General features: G+C 36.9%; 1 protein-coding gene across 9 annotated transcripts; it reads right to left on the bottom strand.

The window, feature by feature from the left end:
* Positions 1–107: 107 nt before the first annotated feature.
* LOC105056012 (uncharacterized) lies at positions 108–21,687 on the bottom strand. 9 transcript variants are annotated; one of them, XM_073247554.1, is made up of 9 exons: positions 21,211–21,685; positions 20,475–20,816; positions 18,704–18,892; positions 13,604–13,696; positions 13,320–13,502; positions 13,133–13,235; positions 12,859–13,044; positions 3,063–5,557; positions 108–828 (listed from the first exon to the last, which is right to left on the bottom strand). In XM_073247554.1, the coding sequence occupies exons 2-9, from the start codon at positions 20,703–20,705 to the stop codon at positions 229–231; spliced, it is 4,080 nt and encodes a 1,359-aa protein (XP_073103655.1). In that variant the 5' UTR covers positions 20,706–20,816; positions 21,211–21,685; the 3' UTR covers positions 108–228. The 9 variants fall into 9 exon arrangements, with proteins under 9 accessions (XP_073103655.1, XP_073103659.1, XP_073103661.1 ...); XM_073247558.1 differs by having other exon boundaries at positions 108–825; XM_073247560.1 differs by having other exon boundaries at positions 108–825; positions 3,072–5,557.
* Positions 21,688–24,094: the final 2,407 nt, after the last annotated feature.

Genomic DNA, 24,094 nt, shown 5'->3' with positions numbered 1-24,094 from the left:
TGAAGGAACATCAAATATTTGTTGCAATTTTCAAGAGAACGCACAGTTGCCTACATTGATTAGTGCAAGGCAAATTTAGCTGTAGCCTTCTGTAAAGCTAAGACTCATGTCTTCACAATTTGTCCTTATTTGCATTTGTTAAGGGTATTTTACAATTGTTTCAAATTAACTACAACAACAATATATACAATAAGAAAGAAAATGGGAAAAATGGAAATGACATTAGAGCTACTTGTGTAGCTGAGGTGAAGATGACTGCTCTGGTGAAGATCGTGGAGAACCCCCAAAGTATGTGCCATGTCTTTGCTCATATAATCCACTTTCTGAATTTCCATCATTTGGCCGGGGTACTTCATTGGTACCAGATAGATGCATTGGCCCCAAGGATCCAAACTCGAGTGGTTCAGTTGATGAATCATACCCAACACTGTGATCATGTGAATACACCATGAAAAGAGGAGGAATTGCAGGCCTGGCTGGATTGACACCTTCTGAACCTGCAACAGGCGGTGGATGCAGGGCATATGCCATATTTGTTGAGCTATGTGCCGATTTTGTAGACACAAAGGAATTGTTCGGGACTAAATAGGATGCAACCGGCTCATGCCTTTGTGACTCCCATTGTCTGTCAGCATGATGCTCGGATGCAGCCAGTTGGTCATGCCATGAAGTTGGCCTCTCAGCTTGGCTGCGTACATGGCTTCGGCCAGCAGCTCGTGTTTTTGAGTTGATCCAGCTTCCTTCTCTGTCACCGTGGTCACTCCGGTCATAGCCATAATTCCCTCTGTGGTTTCTACTAGTTGGTTGTCGATCTCTGAATGACATCTTCTGTGCCAAAAGAAGGGCCAAGAGAATCAGCTCCATGTCTTAGCCAATGCCCAACATTACCCGAATTTTAAAACATTCTGTTAACTTCTAAATGAAGTTTGCACAGTCAAAAAGCATTGCAGACATCAATATTCAAATGGATGGAACAAGTAGTGGTAAAAATGTCTCAAACAAAAAATATCTAAACAATATCACGAAACATGTATGGAACACAAGGTAACACGGTAGAACACAGCAACCAATGAAAATTGTTCATCAATGCTTTCTCAGCTGTTCCTTGTACTCTCTCAGCCACCCTCCAGCAACTTATTCTTTTAATTTGTCTTATGCATTTTAATAGTGTTTCCTGTATTCTTCCCAGCTTGCGGAAGCCAGACTGCACCCACCTCGCAACTATACATCCTCTGGAATGCCTAGTGCCATCAAGGAACCTAGCTGCATGGGAGGACATCTTCCAGCAAAAATTCTTCTAATTTTACTTATTAGAGTTAAAGCCTTGTTGCTTGCAACCAAGGTTTTACATCCCAGCGGGACAAGGGGCGTTCCGGCCGTCCCATCCTATTCCTGTGAAAAAACAGGATTAGGATTAGCTCAAGACTCTAAAACCCATCTACGCAGGGAGAGAAGAAGAAAGAAGGAAAGGAAGAAAAAAATGAAGAAAAGAAAAAATAAAAAAAAGAAGAAGAAAAATGAAAAAAAAGAAAGGAAGGGAAAAGGAAAAGAAAGAAAAAGGAAAGAAAAAGACAGAAAGAAAGAATGGAAAAAAGAAAGGAAGAAATATGGAAGATATCCACCAGGACTACTATCGGGATGAAACAGTGGGGTGTCCCATTCTAGAGAAAAATGGGGACACCTTTGTCCCACAGAATTTAAAACCTTGCTAACAACCACTATCATATTTCTGTTGTTGATCAAATGAAAACCATATTATATATGGAAAAATATTTAGTAAACCAGGTCCGGTCTCTCATCTGCAATAGTTCGATGTTCCAACATGACCTCATCTTCTAATTGGCACGACAAAAAAAATGACAAGAAAGCAGTAACATAGACCTTCCCAGCTGTTTCTGCAATGGTTTCACTATATTATCCTTTCTCTAATTGTATTTGTCGTGTTCTTTGAAAAAAACCTATCACCAATATTTGTAAAAAGAAATATTCCTCTGGTTCCTAAATACAACATGCTCCCTCACTGAGGTATAGAATTTCAATATGCCTGCTTCCATGATAGCCTAAAGTGGAGGCAAGGGGGGAAGCAGATTCAGGTGAGAACAAGTATTTCTACTAAAAAATGTAGGAAATAATACTGGAAAAGCATCAGATGGTCATTTACTTACCTGGATGCAATGCATCAAAAATTAAATTATAAAACAGTTCAGCATATGACCAAATATGAGATACAAATTAATAAAAAAAAAATTTACACAGAGGCATAGGCTTCATATAAAAAATTAACAATGATATGGTAATATTTAAGAAAGCCCAGAAACACTAGGCATGAGCAAAGTTTTGGAGCTGTGACATGTTACGAAGAAGATCTCAGCAATAGGAGTTTGTCGCTGCCACATTTCCCTAGAAAGTTGCAACATTCCCAACAGCATAACTCAGATATATTAATGCTGAAACTAGAGAAACAAAATGCACGAGCTTGACTGAATTCCCAGATTAATGTTCTTCACGACATATGCCAAGTATCTTTCGAATAGCAACTATAAAAACAGCAAGACATACAAAGTTTTTGTGTTTAAGAGGATAACGTGGATTAGTTCTTTGCTTCCATACAGGAAAGGTTTGACAAACATGGCCATTGCATGAAAACAGTATTTTAGGGACCATTACGAATGAAAATATTAAGGCTATATGGTCAATCTGGTTGGCTTGTTAAATATTAACAGCAACCAATGGTAGGAAGCAAAAAGAATGTCACTGTAGCCGCTTATTTCAGATATACAATTATTAGGAATAACCAACGACAAGAACAAACCAAGGAAAATCTGATGTGCAATCAAACAGTGCCCTAACTTGACAATTTAACAAGTCAGAAGTCAAATCATCAAGCATCAACTCACAGTACTTAAGTTGCGAGTAACCAAATCCCTTTCCAAAGTCCAAAACCTTAAACACAGAAGATGCAGACACAATGTGGACTTAACAATTAAAAGAGAAAAGTTAACTGGAGTACTATCAAGAATTCTCGTAGGAAGCACGAGAAGGTCATGGAGATGTTAACATGCCTTACTCACCGGATTTGGCAGGTAGGTCCCAGTACCACCACGATATCTTGGTGCTTCATCCCCATAACGCTGGAAAACACCGGCAGTCCTATCAGGGACCGGTTGGATAGGCATCACAGGAACTAGTTGAGGCCCATAGTTCATAACCTGTGTAAAATTTACATTGGCAGAAAGTGGTCTGCCCGGACCATCCAATGGAAAATGGCCTTGTAAATATGACGGTGGCACTACGGCAGGAGAGGGGTAAATTATAGGTCCATGAAAATCTTGGCAGAATCGTCCATATAACAGGTTTTGCAAATGGCTGGCAAAATCACTGTTCAAAATGTCAGACTTCTCCTCTAAGGGCTCAAAAGCAGCACCTCCTGAAGCAGTTGAAGTCAAGGGGGCTTCAGATCGATCCAGGTCCCTTAGTGAATCAAAATTCTGATCCGGTGGGTTAGTTTGACAATTGTCAGCTCTTTCATCATTATCAAATTGCCTTGCCAGTCCATCAGAATTTTCAGTATCAGATGTGAAATTATAAACTGGAAGCATTAAGAATGGAACTGGTGGACCTGTTGGGAAAAATGTCATCGGTACCAATCCAGAATTATCCGCTGTTCTCTGCTGCGAAGAACCAACAAGCACCGGTGCAACCGGAATCATTGAATCTGGTCCACTTATATGTGCTGGTTCATAGCCAGGCAATTGATGGTTGCTAACATGTGAAGAAGTCGAAGAAGCAGATCCTGCAGTTCTCTCAGATATGTCAATACCCATGGTTGACAGAGGAATCGAATCTCTATTGTCATCCTCCACCTCCGCAGAATCATGATCAGATGAACCCTCAACTAGCCATCCACTCCTTGCCTTCCCATAAAGGGATGTTGGACCTGCAGAAGAAAATGGTTTTCTTCCCCATTTGTCCCTTGCTGATCTGAAGACCCTAGAGGCAGATCCATCCTTAGAACTTTCATAGGCAGGCTTGTTTCTTGAAGAATGTGACACAGGAAAAAACTTAACATTTGCATTCCTAGCATTGGAGTCAATATCATTCCTAGCATCAATATAATCTTCTCTAACTGGTCCTCTATCCTCTCTTGCAAACTTGTGCTGACCCCATGATCCAGCACCACTAATACTGCCTCGTGATGAAGAACTAAAGTTAGACCCACTTGGAGTCAACTGTTTCTTGCCATCAAAATGAAGCATCTGGGAAGTTCTATTTTCAGGGTTAAACCCTCTGGTGGATCCAGCATCGTCTTTCCAGAAATCTTGGTCATCATCTTCTGTGTTCAGTCCTGTCATGCCAGAACTCTCACTAACAGACTCAACCATGTCATCATGGTTTGAACTAAGGCCAGCAGGATGGTAATACTGGGACAGAGGTGATGAGAAAAGACCTTGAGGAAACTGCATATTGGAACCCCATGAGTGTCCAATCAAAGACAGATTACTGGGTACCATGCCTGCAAAGTTTCTCGGGACATATCCCATTGAAGCTAAGAATGGAGATAAGGTTAGAGGTAGATGAGGAGAAGGCCAATGCATTGGCAGCTGAACCTGTCCATTCAAGTTATGTAACTTGGATGATGCAATCATATTTACCAGATCCTGCTCTTCCTGCTGCACCTCCAATGCCTCAGATACAGAGGCAAGCTCTTCCCCCATAGATGCAAAGTTAAAATCATCATAACTATTTGAAACACTATTTGCATCTGAAGCAGCTTCAAAGCTTTGATGGGATGTGATGTGCCTTATTGATGTGGGATCATCAAGAGAAGACCTCACACTATGACTGCCTGTAGCCTCAGAAACCAAGTTCCTTGTTCTTCTGCCAGAATCCAACCTTGCAGGAGTATTCTGGGTTTTTGTAGCTCCTACTACTCCATTACGCCTTCCTCGAGACAAAACTTCAACAGATGCCTCTGTCAGTTCAGGACTGGATCTTGTCCTTGCAAAGTGAAACCTAGGATATCCTTCTTGATCATTGACAGAATTTTGAGGCCTTAATATTTTCTGATTTTTGTCACTCTGAACAGATCCACTTGAACTGATATTTCTTTCAAACTGACCATAGGCCCTAGAGTTCATTTGCACACCATTATTTTTCTGGCTCTGATTGCGAGAAAGTGTAGATGGGTTGTTCGTCCTGTATATATTCTGAGAGCGTTGACTGATGGAGTAAACAACCTCAGATGAGGGGTCTTCAAGATCATGACCACTTCCTGTCACATGCTCATGACCATCTTGGAACACAGCATTTCTACCATTCTTGGTGCTTCCAGTGTTTCTGGAACTATTTGATTCTTCAACTGGAATAGTTTTTAATGGTCGCAAGTGCCGCAAATTTGGACATGGAGCATCAGGACGATGGCCACTCCCATGTCTTTCCCATGTGTTCATGAAAAACTGATTCACTTCAGCAATCAGGTCTTCTTTTGGACAGTCAAGTAACCTTGCCAATTTTTTAGCTCCAAATGCAAAGGCACTGCGTATTCTAAAAAAGTTTCCTGGCAAAAAAAAGTTACACGTAAAATGTAACAGACATATATGCCACAATATGGCAACATGGACACATATAACAGCACTTAATATCTTGTAAACAAAAAGATAATATAATTGAAACATGCATAAAGATGTGCATATGGTCATGCATAATACCACAATTTACATGCAGACATGACAAACATGCATAAGCTGAAGTGATAGAGATGTAGGCCGCAGACATCATTCAGTTTTTGAATTCTCTAAACTTAATTTTAAAAAAATAATAATAAGGTTCAGAAACATTAGGTATTATATACATGCAAATATTGGAGTTAAAAGGCAGGGACACTAGCACAAAAAAAAACAAAATAAGCCTCTATGCAGTACAACAGACCTAGGGTGAAAGGAAAACAACAGTCAAATGAAGCCAATTTTTAACAAAGTTAATTTCCTGAAAATCCTAAGAGACAAACAACAGTCCCAATGTTGATATACAACTGATACAGTAATTGCCAGGAAAAAAATCAATCTGACAGTTGCTCATGAGCAAATTCAGTTTTCATTCATGGTTAGACAATATGTAATCAATAGATGTTCAAGAAATTCTTCAAATTTCAAAAAATATGCATATGAGCATGCATGTTCTGTGCATGTGCCACATATGCACATATGCAAGCTAGCATGTTCATATACATGATTTCTTGAATGAGTGCCTAGGTCTAGACAGGAGCCATGGGCAAGCAATCGCAACAAAGAAACTGCTGGTGCCACCCTGCCACACTGCTATTTTACTAAAAGACCCAGAAGACATATTGCAAAAAGTCTGTAGCAAGTACTGTCAAGAAATATATATAACCTATCATCATGGATTGAACCTGTCAAAAAAATTAAGATATCGAGTCTGACACTAGATATGTGATGCTAGTAAAGGAAGCCTATTCCTAGCAGAAAGAAATAAGATATTGTTAGCGATGCCAGGGCTTCAACATTTGATGAAGATTTCCTTTGGTGGTGGTGGTGTTTTTTTGTTGGGTGAAGCAGGAAGGTAATGAAAAATTGCTACTCAAAATCAACAAGAGGCTGTTCGTTTCCAGCATTATCTTACAGTCCTAGAAGATTAAGCAATTCCCTATACCCAATTTGGCTCTAGAATTTCCTTGTCAACTCATAACAATATGGCACTAAGTGAAGGATAAAAACAGTATATGACAGTTAGGGCTGGAATTGGGCCTAGGCCGGCCACAAGCTCATCGGGCCAAGCTGATTTTGGGTCAGGCTCTGGGATAGGCTCGAAAGATTTTGGACCAATCTGGACTTAAATATAAAGCCCATATGTTTTTCAGGCCGGGCTCGAGCATATCATTGGCCTAGCCGGGCCTGGCTCTAGCCCAAGCTAGGCCCGAAATGGAGCATTTGCTTTTTTGGTAAACATGTTTCTAATCATCAGATGGTTGCTAACATGAAGCTATAGTATTTCCTCAAAAAAATGTGAAGCTACAAGTAGGGTGGCAAAATATGAGCCAACCCGCCAACCCGAACCGCATTCGACCCGCCATAAACAGGTTTAGGTTTGACTTAAATGGATTCGAGTTATAAACAGGTCGACCTGTTTAACCCATTTATTAAATAGGCCGGACTTGGGTTTAAATTTCTCAACCTGCCCAATCTGTTTAACCTATTTATGATTTTTATTTAAAATATTTGGGCCTATAGCCCCATGGGCTCCTGGTAAAATTGAAACAGTCCACCTAAATTTCAGTCCATTCCCGTGGTGATCCACATTTTTTGTTTTTTTTTTTCTGTCGCCCTCCTTTTCCTCTTCTATCTCTCCAAAACCCTAAGTTCTCACCTCTCCACCCTCCCAACCGCCACCTCTGCCTCTCCAAACCCCTCCAATCCCACTCCCTCTCTCACCAAAATCCCGTCTCCTCCTCGATTGCCCCGATGGAGAAGGCCATCAGGTGGGCGACGTCGAGGGCCCGAGCGAGGTCGGCGAGGATCCGGTGGGCGGCGGTACCCGCGAGGGCAAGGATGATGCCTAACGGGCCAGGAATCAAACACGAGGCCTTGGAAAGTGCCCATGCGACACCATCGAAGAGAGCCAGACAGTGGTGAGCGTGATGATTGTCGATAACCAGAGAGAGGATGATTGAAGAGTCGAAAGATCTGCAGCTTCGTGGCCGCCTGGGTGCTGCTCCCCTTCCTTAGCCATGCCCTCGCGAGCCACGGCAGATGCTCTCCGATGCTGCCTGAACGAGCTTGCGGCCGTGATCGGGATGGAAATTTGGAGCTCTCCGCCTGAACGAGCTCACGACAAAGGTGAGAAACCCTCTCGTCCTCTTCGGTCTCTTTGTTGTCCTCTCCAATCATCACTTTTTTAAAAAAAAAAAAAAAAAACACATAGGCGAGGGCAGAGCAAAGGGGGTTCGGACAGAGGGGCGAGCGCGCAGCAATGCCAATGAGGGCGGAGGGACAAGCCACGGTCGGGCCAAGAGCATGGGGAGCCGCAGAAATCGGAGATAGAGGTGAGAAGTAGATTTTTATTTTTTTTTATTTTAAATGGACCACAAATGGTTTTTTTTTTTAACTGGGTTATAAATATAAACAGATTAAATAGGTCGGGTCGGATAACCTGTTTATTAAATGGGTCAGATTCAGATTTCAATATCTGACCTATTTAATAAACAAGTTAGGTTCAGATTTGGACATTTTTGACCCGACACGCATTTGATCCGACCCGTTTATGATCCGACCCGACCCGATTGCCACCCCTAGCTACAAGTATGAAAGATTGAAAGATTAAGCTTCAATCAGGTTTGGGTTGGCCCAACTTTTAGCCCAAATGGATAATTCAAATTAGCCCAATCAGTCGGGCTTAGGTTCAGGTCGGGCTTGGGCTGGGATTTTCCAAAAGTTTTCAGACCTAAGCCTGGCCCAAAGCTCCAAAAAAATTTTCAGGCCAGGCTTGCAGAGGGGAGTGGCTCCAGCCAGTTTCCAGCCCTACTAAGAGTACAATTAGCATCATAAATTTAGCCTTGTTGCAATCTTAGAACCAAGACAAGGGTGATAAGGTGCAGCAAATCACAAGCTATACATTCAAATGTATCATGGACAATAAACACAATCTTTAATCTATACCAAACTATGGTAATGGCTGCTTATCAATGAAAATAACCCTTGAACTGAACAGCAGACAACCTTTTGGTTGGAAATGCTCATTAAGGATGTAACAGTACAGACAATGAAATGAATTAGACAGGGAACATGCAATGTCTGATTCATTTATAGCCATTTCTGCAGAAATAGTTAGTCATTCTTACAACTTTTGCATATCTAAATTCCACATTAACAATGGCAAACCTGTATATAATGTGTAAGTTAGCTTGTTATATATTTGAAAACTCCAAAATTTGATAGCAATTTGGGTCCAACTTATATTAAATAGCTCATACTATTTTGCAAAAGCAACACTTGCTTGAAAACATCATTTCTTGTGTAATCACACACTTAGCTAATGAAAGCTGATGAAAGTGGGTGATAATTTGAAAGGCCCACTCTATTTAAGGTCAGCTTTATGGACCCTTGTCTCTATAGTTCTTGTTATAGGCCACATCCTCTGTTGCCCTCTTTCCAAATATTCACCTCCCACAAGTTCCATTCTATATATCTCAGGTCTATCTATTTGATAGACCAAGGATCATCATCCAATTATTCTTTCACGGAAGCAACCATGCAGATCAGTTTACAAACATTTCATTCCCAATAAATGTAACACACTCATTTCTATCCCTCCTTTCCCTGCCACACATTCACTTCAGCATTCTTAATTTTGTCATGATCATCTTATGTGCTTGGATCTCAGTGTTATCAAACATTTTGATCCACTGAAACTTTGCTGGTATAGCGGATGCCATACCAAATTTTCCTTGTGTTTTGCAGGCATGTGGCAATCATTAAACACCGAAATACCCTTCTTCACATTGTTCACCTAAGTCCATTCTATTTCAAAGATCTTCTTCACCTCTCGGTCCTTTAAAAAAAAAAACAGAGAGAGTTCAGAACAGGTTTTTTATTTGCTTCTGTCAAAATGTACAATGAAAAAAAAAATATTAGGGCAAAGCATTGCATTAAGTATACAATCTGCATCTTCTATCCTCTTCGACAATGTTAGATAGTGTAAAATCACATTTGGAGTCCTGCAATAGAAGCATTTCTAAGGGCTCTCATGATTCCTCTATAAAGTAGGTAATAACCCAGTTCCCTTACTTGCACAGATTAATGTATTAAGCCTCAATCAATACATAGTTTGTAGTCTGCTTCTAGCTTTATAATGGTATTTTGAATAAGGAAACTAAAGCCATGAAGGATGATTTCACAACTTGACGTTATGACTTTAACTTGATGGCCCTGTGGTAGAGTTCCATCATGATTTCTCAAATTATGTGTCATGTTTAATTTGGTAAAAAGCACAGCTCTGATTTCTATCCATCTAACACAACAAAGAAGGATCACATCAGATACCTCTTTGACATCCATTAGACTCCATGTTCATTCACTAGAACAATTCCAAATACTCCATATTGATTTTTATGCACTCTAGACAATTGGCCCCAAAAAGGTTCTAACCAGTATTCCTATTTGCATTCAGATATATTCTCATCTAACTGACACTAAATTGATGCAAATAAGAAGCACCATGGCACTATTACTGTACTCTAGTGGTGACTCATAATAGGTTAGCATTAGGGCCAAAACAGGTCAGATCTGATCCATCTGTTTCCATATCCAGTTCGGATCAGATATGGATAGAAATTCTAATATCCAATTGGATCAAGATACAGATTCAGATAGTTACTTATAGATCTGCTAGATTCAGATCAGGATTTGGATTTTAAAGATTTTTCAGATCAGGATATCCAGTATAAAAACCCTCCATATAAGCTCTTAAACCCAGAGTTCTCAAACCAGTGACCTTTCAATTGGATAACAAGCACTCAACCACAAAGCCTGAATATTCAATTTTGTTTTCCTAAGTGTATTTTATTTGTTGAAAAACCTAGTTATGATATTTTCATCAAAAAAGATAATATATTGTGATATTTCATACTTTAAACATTATTTTTTAAAAATAAATTCTTTTCTCTTTGATAAAAAAATGTGCAATGAAAATACTTTATTTTATTCTTTATGATATTTTCAAATTTTTATTATTAAAAATATTTAAAAATATCAATATCTTCTATGCATTCTTACATTTATATAAGATATAAGCTCTCTTAAAATATATAATTCATGATTTTTTTTTATTAACTGCAACTGAAGAGCAATGGTAGTATTTCATGCAATATATATATATATATATATATATATATATACACACACACACACACACATTATATATTCTTTAAATATTCTTTTTTTTATAATATAAACCTGATCAACCCAGTGACATGGATCCTAGGCAGGTGAGTTTATGTGTGGTTTTAATAACAATGCCTTAGACCCTTAGTTACTTGTACATAGCATATGATTTGGATAGTGGATTCTATCGCCATCCTTTATGACATATAATTAATGTTAGTTTTCATGACTTAATTTCCTTAAAAATCCAAATTATATCCAAATAATATCCACTTATATCCGTATTTGGATAAAAATATGGATATAACTAACATCCAACTTGTATCCCTATCCGCTGTGAACAAATATGGATATTAATTTTGGTATCCGTTTAATATCCGTATTCATATTCATTGGTAAAGTATGGATATACCAATATCCAATCCGTATCTGATCCATTTTCAGACCTAGTTGACATAGACAACAAAAATAGAGAACACATCTTATGGTTATTTGTAATGCATATACTTGACAGTTTGACCTTTTCCATATCACTTATAATTTTAGTATACCACCGTGAAGACTGGGAGACTGCCTCAGACCCTGGGATTCTGGGATTCTGAATATCGGTGTATACCATTTAGCGCTCTTTGGTAAGTAACTTTGGAAGTATGGGTTCGAATAAATCATGTATGTATAAAGGTCATTCTAGTGAAGCACAAAGTATGCCAGAGGATGGACAAAGTACATTTAGGTAGGTGTATCTCAATCTCCAATATAGTTATGTTCGAAAACTCTCAAAAAGAAGTCACTTTCTTGTGTGATGACGTGATTAATCAGTTTCATGATATGAACTTTTCTTGGGTCATGGGCCCTATAGAACCATTTCCTGCATCTTTGAGGGTGAGCATGAATGGACATTTCTTATAGATTAGTTTTAGAATCAAAAAATGGTCCTTTGGAACCAAAACATTTGAAAAAAATATTTACAGCAACCCATGTGTCATGGTACACTGTACAAGATCTAAAAAACTAACAAGAAATTCCCAAACTTAACCTTTCTTGAGTCATTAGAAGTTTAACATTTGAATTGCTATTGATCATTATTAATCTATACAAAATGAATGAACATGGGGAGAAAGGCATTAATAATGCCTGAACTGCCTCATCCAACGACAAATTAGAATAGAAAACAATACAGGAAACCAAGATATAGATGAAATTAGGGACCAAAGAAACTCAGCATGCAATAAAAATTTCCAAACCTTAATTTCCCCCTTGGTACAACTTACAGGTAAATTCTAATGAAATCCAACATAGTAATTTGTTAAGCGAAACCATCACAAGTTATCTAGGAACTAACAGAAAATGTACGTGGAAAGAATTTAAGAAAAAAAAGGAGGATAGATCGTGAGATGCAACCTTGGAAAAGGAAAGAAGAGAGCAAAAGATGTGTGTTTGTGTTTGCAAATTAAATAAATATTTAAGATACTGGGAGAAACTAGAGAGGTCTAATGGATACAATTATAGAAGTATTTGAGCTGCATCTTATCTTGATTTGACTGAATAGTTTATTTCAGGAAAGTTTGCTCTTCTTTCGAGTTTACACAGTCAAATGCTCTTCAAAAAGAAAGATAAAAACTCAAAATCAGAAGAGGTCATGTTCAGATACATGGCATGGTGAATGATTTCATTTTAAAATTCCATTTCACACCAAAATTTGAGTTCTCCAAATTATAAGCAATTTTGTATTTAGTTAAAAATGAAAAACAAAATCTCTCCTTGGAATTGTGCTTCATGTTCTAAAGGAATAACAGAGTCAATTATTGCCTGAAAGAAGGAGAAATAATCTATAAAATAATAAAAATCAAAAGTTAAATAGTGAAACTTAAGTATTGGAGCATTTTCCACATATCCGTACCATCAATGAGAACAAGTTGTCACTAATAAAGGCTAATCCCATTCACATGCTAGTTTTTAATACCTTTGCTGACACTGCGTCCGAGATTGTTGTTTGTCCGTAGAGGATCAATAACATTGAAATGCTTTGAAACAAAAGGTTGGCCCTGGTTTTCTTGACCACTTGGCTTAACAGCATACGCTCCACTCAAGGCATCAAGAAAGGGCTTACTAAGTAACAATTCACCACGATCCTTCCGAGGAGGTACCGCTGCAAGATATTTCAAGGACAGATGAGACTACACATTCTATAAGAGTGTTCCTCCAGTAGTTGCGATAGATCGTGATGACAAAGTTACCAGTCATATCTGGGAGTGAACTGATAGGGACTGGACCCCAGAGGCCAACACAAAAATTGTCCCAGTCAAAATTGCTAAAAAATTCCAGAAAACGATATAAGACCTGTAATTGCATGACCATAAATATTGTTAAATTCAAAGAACACAATAAAATAGAAAAAATTAAAATTTAAGAAACTAAAGTTACCTCAAGAGGTCCAGCAAAAGAATTATTAAAAACATGAAATATGTAAAGAACCAAGGTCTCTAAAGCATATGTAGAAATGAGCCCATGATGAGCACCCAGTATACGACTCTCATAGTAACACCAGGCCTTGACCAATATAATACTGCGCTTGAAGAGATGATTTTGATTTATCAGATGGTCAATCTACAGTAAACAGATGCACATCAGTAGAAACTCATACAAGCCACTTAAACATCAGACTTCATGCTCCTAAATTAAGTTCAAGAGATGTTCCGGCAGCTCACCTCTTCAAGGAAACAAAGTGTACATAACCCACCAACTTGATTAAAAGATATGTCTACAACAATGTCCTCTACAAGACACTTTATTATCTTTACCTGCACATAGTTATGAAAGTAGGGCAATCAGAAAATGCAGAGATGTCTAAAACAAAGTCTGAGAGCTGTTCCAACATAGAAAAAGCTATGAACATTATCCTGATTCTCAATAAAGAGAAAAAACAAGCTTTCAACATCTACATGTCACCAGTTGCATAGGAAACGATTTGCAGAAAGTAGGTGCAAAACCTATTCTTGATGAAATAACAGAAGACATTGTCTAGAAAAGGCTTCTTAGATTAAATACAGAATAAGCATACAACCATGAATAATTTTAAATTACTCTAGAAAATAAAGAACATTAGCTAACAATCTAATATCAAGCATACATCAAAGCATTCGACATAATGAATTCCTGTTTATATAACAATGATGGAAACCAGGGAAAAAAGGAGCATCAAGAAATAATAAGAAAAAATAATATCTGCACTTCTAGGCTGAGGACCTGGAGTCTATTCCATCTTGTCAACGATTCATCACAGAAATTGGTTCGTTTACTGGAGATTTTGGTATCTAATCACCTGATTTTAATATGCAGTACAGTAAAACAAAGACAATGTTTACAAACATCACAAGCATCACATTAGAAGAAAGTGAGGGACAAGAGAAGTGAGTTAGGAGGTGTCCCGTGGTTTTAGTCACAACCATGTGGTACTTCATACTTTTTTGAAGCAAGATCTAGCTCACAGGAGGAAATAACCTTATGTTCTAGACATGATAACTTGACATTATTAGTTGGGGAACAACTGGATCAATCAAAATCTTTAAGTGAATCTAAAACGAAACAAAAGCACTTCAATTTAATTTTGAACATCTATGTTATTGTAACCCAGCTTGGAATAACCATAGAAAAACTAGACAAATCATAGCATTTTGGTGCAATATTGGCTAGTCGATTCTACGATATGATATAGGGATCGTAAGTATCCTCATTTTCAAACTGTCATGCATAAAGTAACAATGCACTTTAATGTCCTCGATTTATCATTACAGAAAATGATTGGCTATCCAAGACAGCATAGCCAAACTCATTCTTTCAGCATAAAACGATAAGAATATCATAATAATCAAATAAACTCTTTCATTATGCATATCCAAGTTATTGAAGGAAAATATTACAAATAATACATAATAATAAACCCATAAATCTTAGGTTGTGTTTGGTAGCTGGCAATCTATCCAGATTGCTAGCAATTTAATATGGTAATCTGGATTACTGCGTTTGGTATGCTTTTTGGGTGGTAATCTAGATTGCCTTAGCAATTTAGATTGCCTCCCACCATATTGCCTTAGCAATTTAGATTGCCTCATGGGAGGCAATCTGGATTGCCTTGGGGAGGGATAGCTATCCAGATTACCATTTCTTTGGCAATATTGCAATAAAAATTTTAGACAAAATTATCCTTCAAAAAAATCACATAAAACCCATTGCTCAACCCTTCCCCCCCATGCATGCGGCCCTGACCTGCGGCTCTTCCATCTCCCTTTGCCTGCCTGCGGCTCCTCCGCCCTTGTCTCCCACCCCCCCCCACCGTGGCTCCTCCACGCCCGTCCCCACCACCCCCACGACTCCACATGCGCCCGCCCTTCCCATCCCCCAATACCTGCAGTTCCCCACATCCCTCAGCCCGCCACTTTTCCGCACCACTATCACATCCACATCACTCCTGTTACTTCTCACCAGAGAAAAAGAAGAGCACCAGGGCAAAATTATTGGGGATATTTTGAGAATTTGATTTCATATTACCAGTAATCTGATTGTCATACCAAATATATCAATCAAGATTTTCATTTAATTTTACCGTCACATTACCTGTGTACCAAACACAGTAATCAACATTACTAGCAATTTAATGGTGACAATCTATCCTGAAGGCAATCCACATTACCTTCCAAGATTGCCTAGCGATGCACCAAACGCAACCTTAAAGATTTGCATTGACCTAGCACATCAGAATGAGCAAAAGCCAATGAACTAGTATTACAATTTCTACCCAAAAAAGAGAACAAGTATTACAATGATCTTTCAGAGGAAATGAAATTGTACAATTGTCTACAATTGTTTCCTAATCACAAGTTTTACATTATAGCTCAGATAGGAGATAAATAGGGAACTAGGAAACTAATCGTTTCAAACTATAAGGTGGAAACAAGTGTTGGAAATAAGATTGTAGAATATGTCTAAGGAATCAATCAGCGAATTCACAGCAAAGAATCTTTATTAAAAATTTTAATGTACAAAGTTGCAAAAAAGATAAGAAAGAAAAAGAATGTTTTGCACCCACTCTTAACTCCAGGGAGCTGCCATTACCCACAATAAATGCAAAGAAAAGTGTAATCTCAGCTTGTGGTCAGCCTATCCCTCACCAGGCTGACCACCTCTATCACCATCAGCTTTTTCACATCCTATCACATAAGATGTAACTTCCATCTATGTTAAGTTGTTAACATAGGTCTTTCCCTCAATAATCATTCAACACACATCCAAATGGCTTTCCTAACCAAGGTTTCCTCAGACGTTTGTTGCAACTACCATATGAGTCAGCTTAGCACCAATTCAACTTGAGCAACTCTTGCACTTCTTTAATATACTTATTTCTAAAACTGTCCCTTTTCGACAGACATCCACCTCAACAATATCTGAATTTTTGCCATGCTACTTGTGCTTAAGACTTTTTTCACAAAATTCTCATATATGCCTTACAGGCCTTGTTACTGTTTTATGAAATCTTTGGCAAGCCATAATAGTGTAGGCTATCATGAGAAATAGGTGAAATGGCATACATGTCAGTAACTACATTGAAATATAATTGACATGATCTACCGTACCATCCGGTATAGGGCGGACCATACCATACTAGGAGGAAACTGGTATGAAACTCAACCTTGAGTTGATACAAGCCTCGTCCACCCCCATACCAAGCTGTACGGCCCTATACCATGGTGTACCAAACTATATCGAGGCATACCAAGGTGTACCGACATGTACTGAAGCGTATTGACCTGTAGCTAGGTATATCGAGATAAAAATTGAAAAAATAGTTAAAAAGCTATTTCGGTATAAGATGTGTACTGTAATGTATCAATCGTACTATGTCGAACTGATATGCTTCAAGATAAAAATTGAGAAAAATAGTTAGAGAGCTATTTCAGTATAGGATGTGTACCGTAATGTACCAACCGTACAATGCCGAACTGGTAAGGTACCGATATGGTATCTGATACAGCGATTGCGGACCTTGAACTTGATATGTTTTTTCTATGTTTCTAATAGATTTAGGATAACGATGATGATTGCCTAATGTGCTCTGGCCTCAAGTGCATCTCCAAAACAGTTTCACCAATGTCTCCAATAAGATGCATAAACTATACTAGTCCAACTAACTTGTAGACCCTTGCACTCATAAGTATTCTCCCAAGATTCAATGATGCACTAAATGATGTTCTCATCTCATTAAACAGCATGTTGCTAGTCATTGGCCAAGGGAATGGATTAAATTTAAGTAGACTTATTCAATCAAAGAAAAGACTCACTAGTCATATAAATCAAAGGAATATTAATTAATGAGCCAAGGGACGAGCGTATCTAGTAATATTTGATATATCAAAAGACTGATGCTGAAGTTTGAGTAATAAGTGGTTTGCATGCTCTTCACTTTACCCACTGTTTGGCACAAAGGATGGATCAGGGAGAGGATGGATGGAGAATGAATCTTCCATCCATCCTCTCTTGTTTCTGATGAAACATGGAAGATTGAATGTGAATGATTACCTCCTCTGTTTGGTATAGACGGAATGAAAGAGAGGATGGATGACATTTGCATGACATTTTTACTAAACTATCATTTGATAAAATATATCATTATTATTAATTTATAACACTTATTTATACTAAAGAAGCAAGCAATATATAAACTTATTATCTTTATAATTTATAATTATATAAAATTATATAAATATTTAATTTTAATTTAATTTTAATTTAATTTAATTTAATAAATTTATAAATTAATTATTAATGAATTAATTTTATATACATTAATTTTATAAATTACTAATTACTTTATAATTTAATTTAAATAGTTAATTAATTTTATACAAATAATTAATTAAAAATAGTAAATATAAATAAAAAATAAAAGATAATTCTAATTATTTAATTATAATTATGAAAATTATGTACTAAAATTAAAATAATTAGTAACAAAATATAATAGTATAGGATTAATAGTATAGATAAAATAAAAATATATATAAATAATATGAATGAAAAATTGAAGAAGTATTATAGTTTTGTCCAAAAAAATTTTAATAAGAGATAATTTATCAATGCAGAAATCCATCCGCTTCATCCATCCTTTCTTGCATTCTCCCAAATGCTTCATTCATCCTTTCTTGCATCCTTCCAGTTTGGAAGGATGCAAATTGATGAGCCAAGATGGTGGGCAATTCCTCCTTTTCATCTATTCTCCTTAAAATTTTTTGAATCAAATGGTAAATGGAGATCATCCATCCTTCCACTGAAAAAAATGCAAATTGATGAGCCAAGATGGTGGGCAATTCCTCCTTTTCATCTATCCTCCTTAAAACTTTTTGAATCAAATGATACATGGAGATCATCCATCCTTCCAATCCCATCCATCCTCCCTCTCATAACTCCAACCAAACATAGGGTTAATGTGATGGTACCGTGATTGGAGCTGGAAGATCAAATCAACACAAATACTAATCTTTAGAAATGGTTTGATCACCAAGATCTCAGGTGCAAATAGTTCTTGCACATATACAGCAGCAAATTACAGACCAGAATTATTGCATAATGAAAACATCATTATGGATCCCTCTCTGAAAAGGATCTGCAAGATCAAGATTGGTATTTTCGTGATAAAGTGCGGTCATGAACACATATAGATACCTTGAGCCAATAAAGCACGAAAAACAATAGAATGAAACTGAAACAAATACTGTTTGAAAATGCTCATGGGTTAGTTTTAAAGAAAGACACACCTCTGCCTGAATGTATTGAACTTCTTTTACACGAAATTCAGCATTCTCACTCTTCTCTTCGTTCTCTAGCACATAACGCACTTCATTGGCCCATGTATCCTTCAAATTTTCATTATTGCTAAATGCAGTCAAGTCAATATCTCCATCAGGTAGATAGGTCTTGAGAGGTACTGACCCAAATGTGAAAACCTGCAAAAACACCACAAATCATAACCATAGTTGTAATCACACATCGAGACTTGTCCCAATTTCCATGAAGATTAAAATGACAAAGCAACAGGAATACAGAAAGAGAACACATTGGGTGAAAAAAAGTTGATAATGCAAGTAAACAAGGAAAAAAAGAAAAGAAAAGAAAAGAAAAGATTCATGTCACTAAAATATATTCATGCTATCCTTTACAAGGACATGCTTGCTGCTGAGGGACTATATATGGTTTCAATGTGATCATATGTAGCATTTATACTTTCTAGTCGCTATACCAAATGACAAAACAACAGGAAGGAAAAAAAGAGAAAGCATAGGTTGGTCGATGATACAAGTCAAAAAAAGATAAGAAAAGATCAGAAAAAATTTATGTCACTAAAATTCATTCATGCTATCCTCTATAAGGACATTTTTGCTGAGGGACTATATATGCTTTCAATGTAAACATATGTAGGATTTATGCTTTCCCCTTTATGGTTCCATGTCTAAACAAATTGACCGTGAATTGCATCTTTTATAGCAAGATCAAAGCAGTTTTTGGTTAGAAATATAGTATTAGACACAAAAGCACATACAAATATGAGGACAAAATGCAAAGAACAAATATGAGAACACACACGAATAAAAATCCAGCACTAAGAAAACAAGAGTGATCATTCAACAACAATGATCAAAATAAAATTGGTGACTGATCATTCAATGTGCTCACACACTAGAAATCAATTGTCTCATAGATCTCCCATTTTACCTTCTCCCAACTCCTACCCCATCTTACATGACTTGGACAATTTAACCCTGATTTCTACATGGTGCTTTTTCCACATTCTTTTAAAGATATGCCAAGTTTTCTCACCTTCAACAAACAGGTAAAACTTTCACTCACCATATCCATGGCTGCTATTATCCCCTTAAATATTCCTAATGAAATCACAATCATCATAAATTAATGTTACTTTCAAATAGCTTCACAGCCACCTCTAACTGCTTCCATTCATCATGCTTCTTATTGTCCAGTAATAGGATCAACATCTCAATGATACCAAGATGGCACGATGGCATATAGCCAATTAAGTTTTTTTGCAATGAGATTACAGAACTTAAATAACCTGAGAAATAACGACCTATGGAGTTGGGGCTATTTTGACCATGACTCTTTTCCATGACCAAGTTGATTGAGTTTTTGAGGAAATTGTCCCATATACTTGATTGTAATATTAATGGCTAACTGGCAATTATGGTAGCAACTGATGTCAGCATAATAATGTAACCTGAAAAAATATGACTAAATGAATGGGGAACAAAATGCAATTGATGCTGACAAGTTCATTATATTCATTCTACTGACTTATTTGGTGAATAATTTTTCAAAAAAAAAAAAATCAATATGTGCAAGTTCGATGGTGCAAAACTAAATATAGGACAGCTCAACCATGTGCTTTCCTCCATGCAGCAAAACTATAAAAAGCATCATGGAACCATTAAAAATTTTGAGCAACATTCTCCCCATTTTCTTCAATAACTACCAGCTGGTCATAACATGCAAAAAGCACTAAAGCAAACCAACCTGACAGGAGAAGCACTTCATTATAAGACGCTGGACATAGTTTGCCACAGCATTCCTACGCTCCTCTGACGGTTGATTGGGCTGGATACGTGCAATCAGCTCTACAGTTCTCTCTTCAGCCTTGGACCATCTTTCTGCATCAAGGACTCGGGTCACATTGGCTACTTCATTGGGCAAAAGGCCATTGGGCAAAAGGCCACTAGCCTCTGCCCAGCCTTCATGCTCGCCCATGCAGGGCTACTTAAGTGTAACTGCCCCGTGCTGTCTCAGATGCCACCTCTCCCACGTCCTTTGATACAATAATCTCAGGAAACAACTCTCCGTGCAATGGAATCCAATACTCTGTACATGAAAAGTTGATGAATTAAACTCGAGCCAATATGAATGAAGGTATCGAAAATCTTCGACCACAAAACAAGAACAACTTTTTCTATTTCCTCAACACCAAGAAGCCAGAATTTGAATCCCAAAAGATGAGCTCTTTTTTCATCACATGGACCTTAAAATCGTCGGCTTTAGGCATCTAGTTCTTCTGAAAGACCCCAACTTGCGGCATTCTCTAGAGAATCCAGTAACCCTAATTCTACCGCACCAATCCAATCAAAACACCCAACTTTCTTGAATCTCCACTGCCGCCGAAAGATGGAAACCAAGGAAATGGGAATCGAAACAGTAACCTCAAAAAAAAAAAAAAACCGAAAGCAAATCCGAAGCCAAAAAAGATCAAAGTGCTCGCCTTTCCCGCCACGCCCTTTAATCCAACCAACGCCCAATCGATCCAGGCCCTAACCTCTCGAACAACCCAAGAAACCTCGACGCCGAGAGCTTCGCAGCGAGATCTCTCCAACGCCGTCGACCTCGACCGCCCGATCAAAGCATAGAGAAGCCTTTTATCTCATCAAGTGCGGAAACCCTAGGGACAAAAGGGGATGGGGCAAAACCCTAAAGAAATGCAGCGGCTCCACGCACGAGTTTACGGAGGAACTCGCTTTGCGCAAGGATTTTTGCTGATGGAATGTCGAGATTGGCGATCGGGAGGTGGCCCGAAAGGTTTATGGGGATTCGGAGAAAATCGAAGAAGACAACGATAGAGAAAAGAATAAGAAACGAAATGGGTGGAAAAGAATAAAGAGAGAGAGAAGAGAGGAGAGAATCGGTTTCAGAGAGACAGGTTACGTTGACACAACGTTTCGATGGAATGCCATCATGCTTAGGTTATATTTTTGGCTTCTCCTCCCACATCTCTTTGGTTCATTTGGTTGGGGTGTATCGGAATAATCTGATAATTTTAAAAAGATATTTATCTGACAAAATAATTATAAAAAATAAATTTTATTATATTTGAATGATGAAAAAAATTATTCAAAAATTATTATTAAAAAATTATTTTTTTAATCAAAATTAATTTTGTATGAGAATAATACTAAATTTTTAATAATAATTTTAAATAAATAATTTAGATAATCATATTTTATCTCAGCTATTTGTTGGCCTTCATGGCCTAATAGTATTCACTAGTTCGATATTGGAAGATATTTATATTAGTTAATAAGTATTTTTTAAATTAATTATATATATTAAAAAATATATTTTTATTCTAAATAAAATTTAGTATTTTTGATAAATAAATAAATATATTAATTATTAATAAATCTTATGTTAGATTTATTGATGATTCATAAATATTTGTTAAACAGTTATTAATAATTGATGTTTATTAAGAAATAGATTAATATATTAAATATATTATTTATAAATATTATTAATCAAATTATTGGTATATTTATAATACATTAATAAAGTATAGGCTAATATAGTTAATATTAATTATCTTAAAATAATTAATATGGTATTAATATAATGTAAATAAGTGCATTTCTATCAAGAAATGATATTTTTAGGTTACTGTCATTGTGTAATCCAACATGAAAAAAACTAAAATCATACTCTCAATGGTATTTATTTTATCTTTTCTCTTCAAATATAAACATGAAATTCATTATTTATTTTACCATCTTTCTCATCCATTTTTTATACAAAAAATAATAAATTAATATGAAAATTATTTTTTATGCAAGATGACCTCCAACCAAATTGGTCCTTTGAATTTTTTAGTTTTTAAAACCCCCTCATTCTCCGATCAAAAAAAAATACATTGGCTCATGTATGACAATAATTTCAAGAGAAATTATGCTATCCTACATTATATGAATGTGCATGCCATTGACTACACCTATTCATTTCTAAAGCAATACACAAGATATGTGCTTGATGAATGGAGCCCATACAAATAAGTAATTATGATTGGTGGCATGCATAACCATACAATGCACTCAGTTTAGGATATAATTTCTCTATTTTAGGGTTTTACAATTGGCTTTCTATTTTTGTCTTGATTTGGGAAGGCTAGATGAAAGTTTAGGTTGGCAGTGCCTTTGGATAGAATGTGAGGCATGTCTAGGGTAAAAATGTCTTTTGAGAGGAGGGGTGGGGGACCTGCCTCCAGAAGAAGTGGGAAAACAAGAAAAGGTGAGGGTGTGGGGTTACTGTTTATGACAACGCTGGTTGATGGGTTCGGTGAGGGATATGGATGGTATTGAGATATTCAACATCAGCATTTCAATCGTGGATGGTGGATTGATGCTAACAAAGGTAGAAGAAAATGTTGTCACGTGTGGTCAACTAGTGGGTATTGTGGTCTAGAAGGTGGGCCAACTTGATGTCTTTACTGTTGTCTTATAAAATATTTTATAACTTGATTTGTGATGTATTTTACTTTCTTATAATTTCAATATAGCTAATTGTTTGTCACTCTACGACTAGCATGCCTTTCCACAGGCACAAATCTCACTCATCCCATTCTTTTTAGATTAGCCATCCCAAACTTAACCCAAGGGTCTTATAAAAAAAGATTGCAAGCATGACCTAACACAAAAATAACAAGTACCAATTTATGACTTGATTTTTTTTTTCAGGAAATAAAAAATTTTATTTATACCAATTCAATCTAACCAGATTAAGTCCAAATTATATTTGGGTAAAAAATTTGGATGCAATTTTTTTTTTTTTTTCAGCTTGGCTGATGAATCATATGATTGTATATCTTGTCAACCAAGTTGTACTTCTCATGACTGTTGACCTATTCGACTTACTCAAATTGCACTCCAACATGTGATACAGGCTGGCCTCCAAGTCTGATTTAGACTGTGGACGAAAATAGTGGGTCTTTGGACCATCACTTGAGATAGCAAAACAAATAGCAAAACAGAAAAAAATAAAATCTCTAAAATCTCCATCAGATGTTAATACATTCCAAATTATGGTGAAGACTTTAAGCTTTATTGCCACTTCAAGATTTTATTTATAGAAGACCATTAGGGTTTTAGCCTTCAGATTTTAAACCACATCAAGATGTCCTTTTGCAGTCCTTATAATTACCGACATAGTTTGATCTTCAATGGGTCATTATAATCTTATATATCTCATCCTAATTAGTGTAGGATGAATAGAGCTGGCAAAATATGATCCGACCCACCAATTCGATCCGTATTCGATCCATCATAAATAGATTTGGATTTAGACTAAATGGGTTCGGGTTATAAACGGACCGACCCGTTTAA

The sequence above is a fragment of the Elaeis guineensis genome, chromosome 13 (genome assembly GCF_000442705.2).
Source record: "Elaeis guineensis isolate ETL-2024a chromosome 13, EG11, whole genome shotgun sequence".
NCBI classification, from domain to species: Eukaryota; Viridiplantae; Streptophyta; class Magnoliopsida; order Arecales; family Arecaceae; genus Elaeis; species Elaeis guineensis.
Note: the sequence above shows the minus strand (reverse complement) of the source record. Positions and strands in the feature narration are given on the sequence as shown.

What these genes read in the sequence shown, in the direction of transcription:
- LOC105056012 (XM_073247554.1), bottom strand. Translation starts at nt 20,705, where the DNA reads ATGGGCGAGCATGAAGGCTGGGCAGAGGCTAGTGGCCTTTTGCCCAAT. An exon ending in CTTTTGCTGGACCTCTTGAG is followed by an intron (nt 13,236 to 13,319) that starts GTAACTTTAGTT and finishes ATGCAATTACAG; the next exon opens with GTCTTATATCGTTTTCTGGA. An exon ending in TGCCAAATCCGGTGAGTAAG is followed by an intron (nt 829 to 3,062) that starts GCATGTTAACAT and finishes CTTTTGGCACAG; the next exon opens with AAGATGTCATTCAGAGATCG.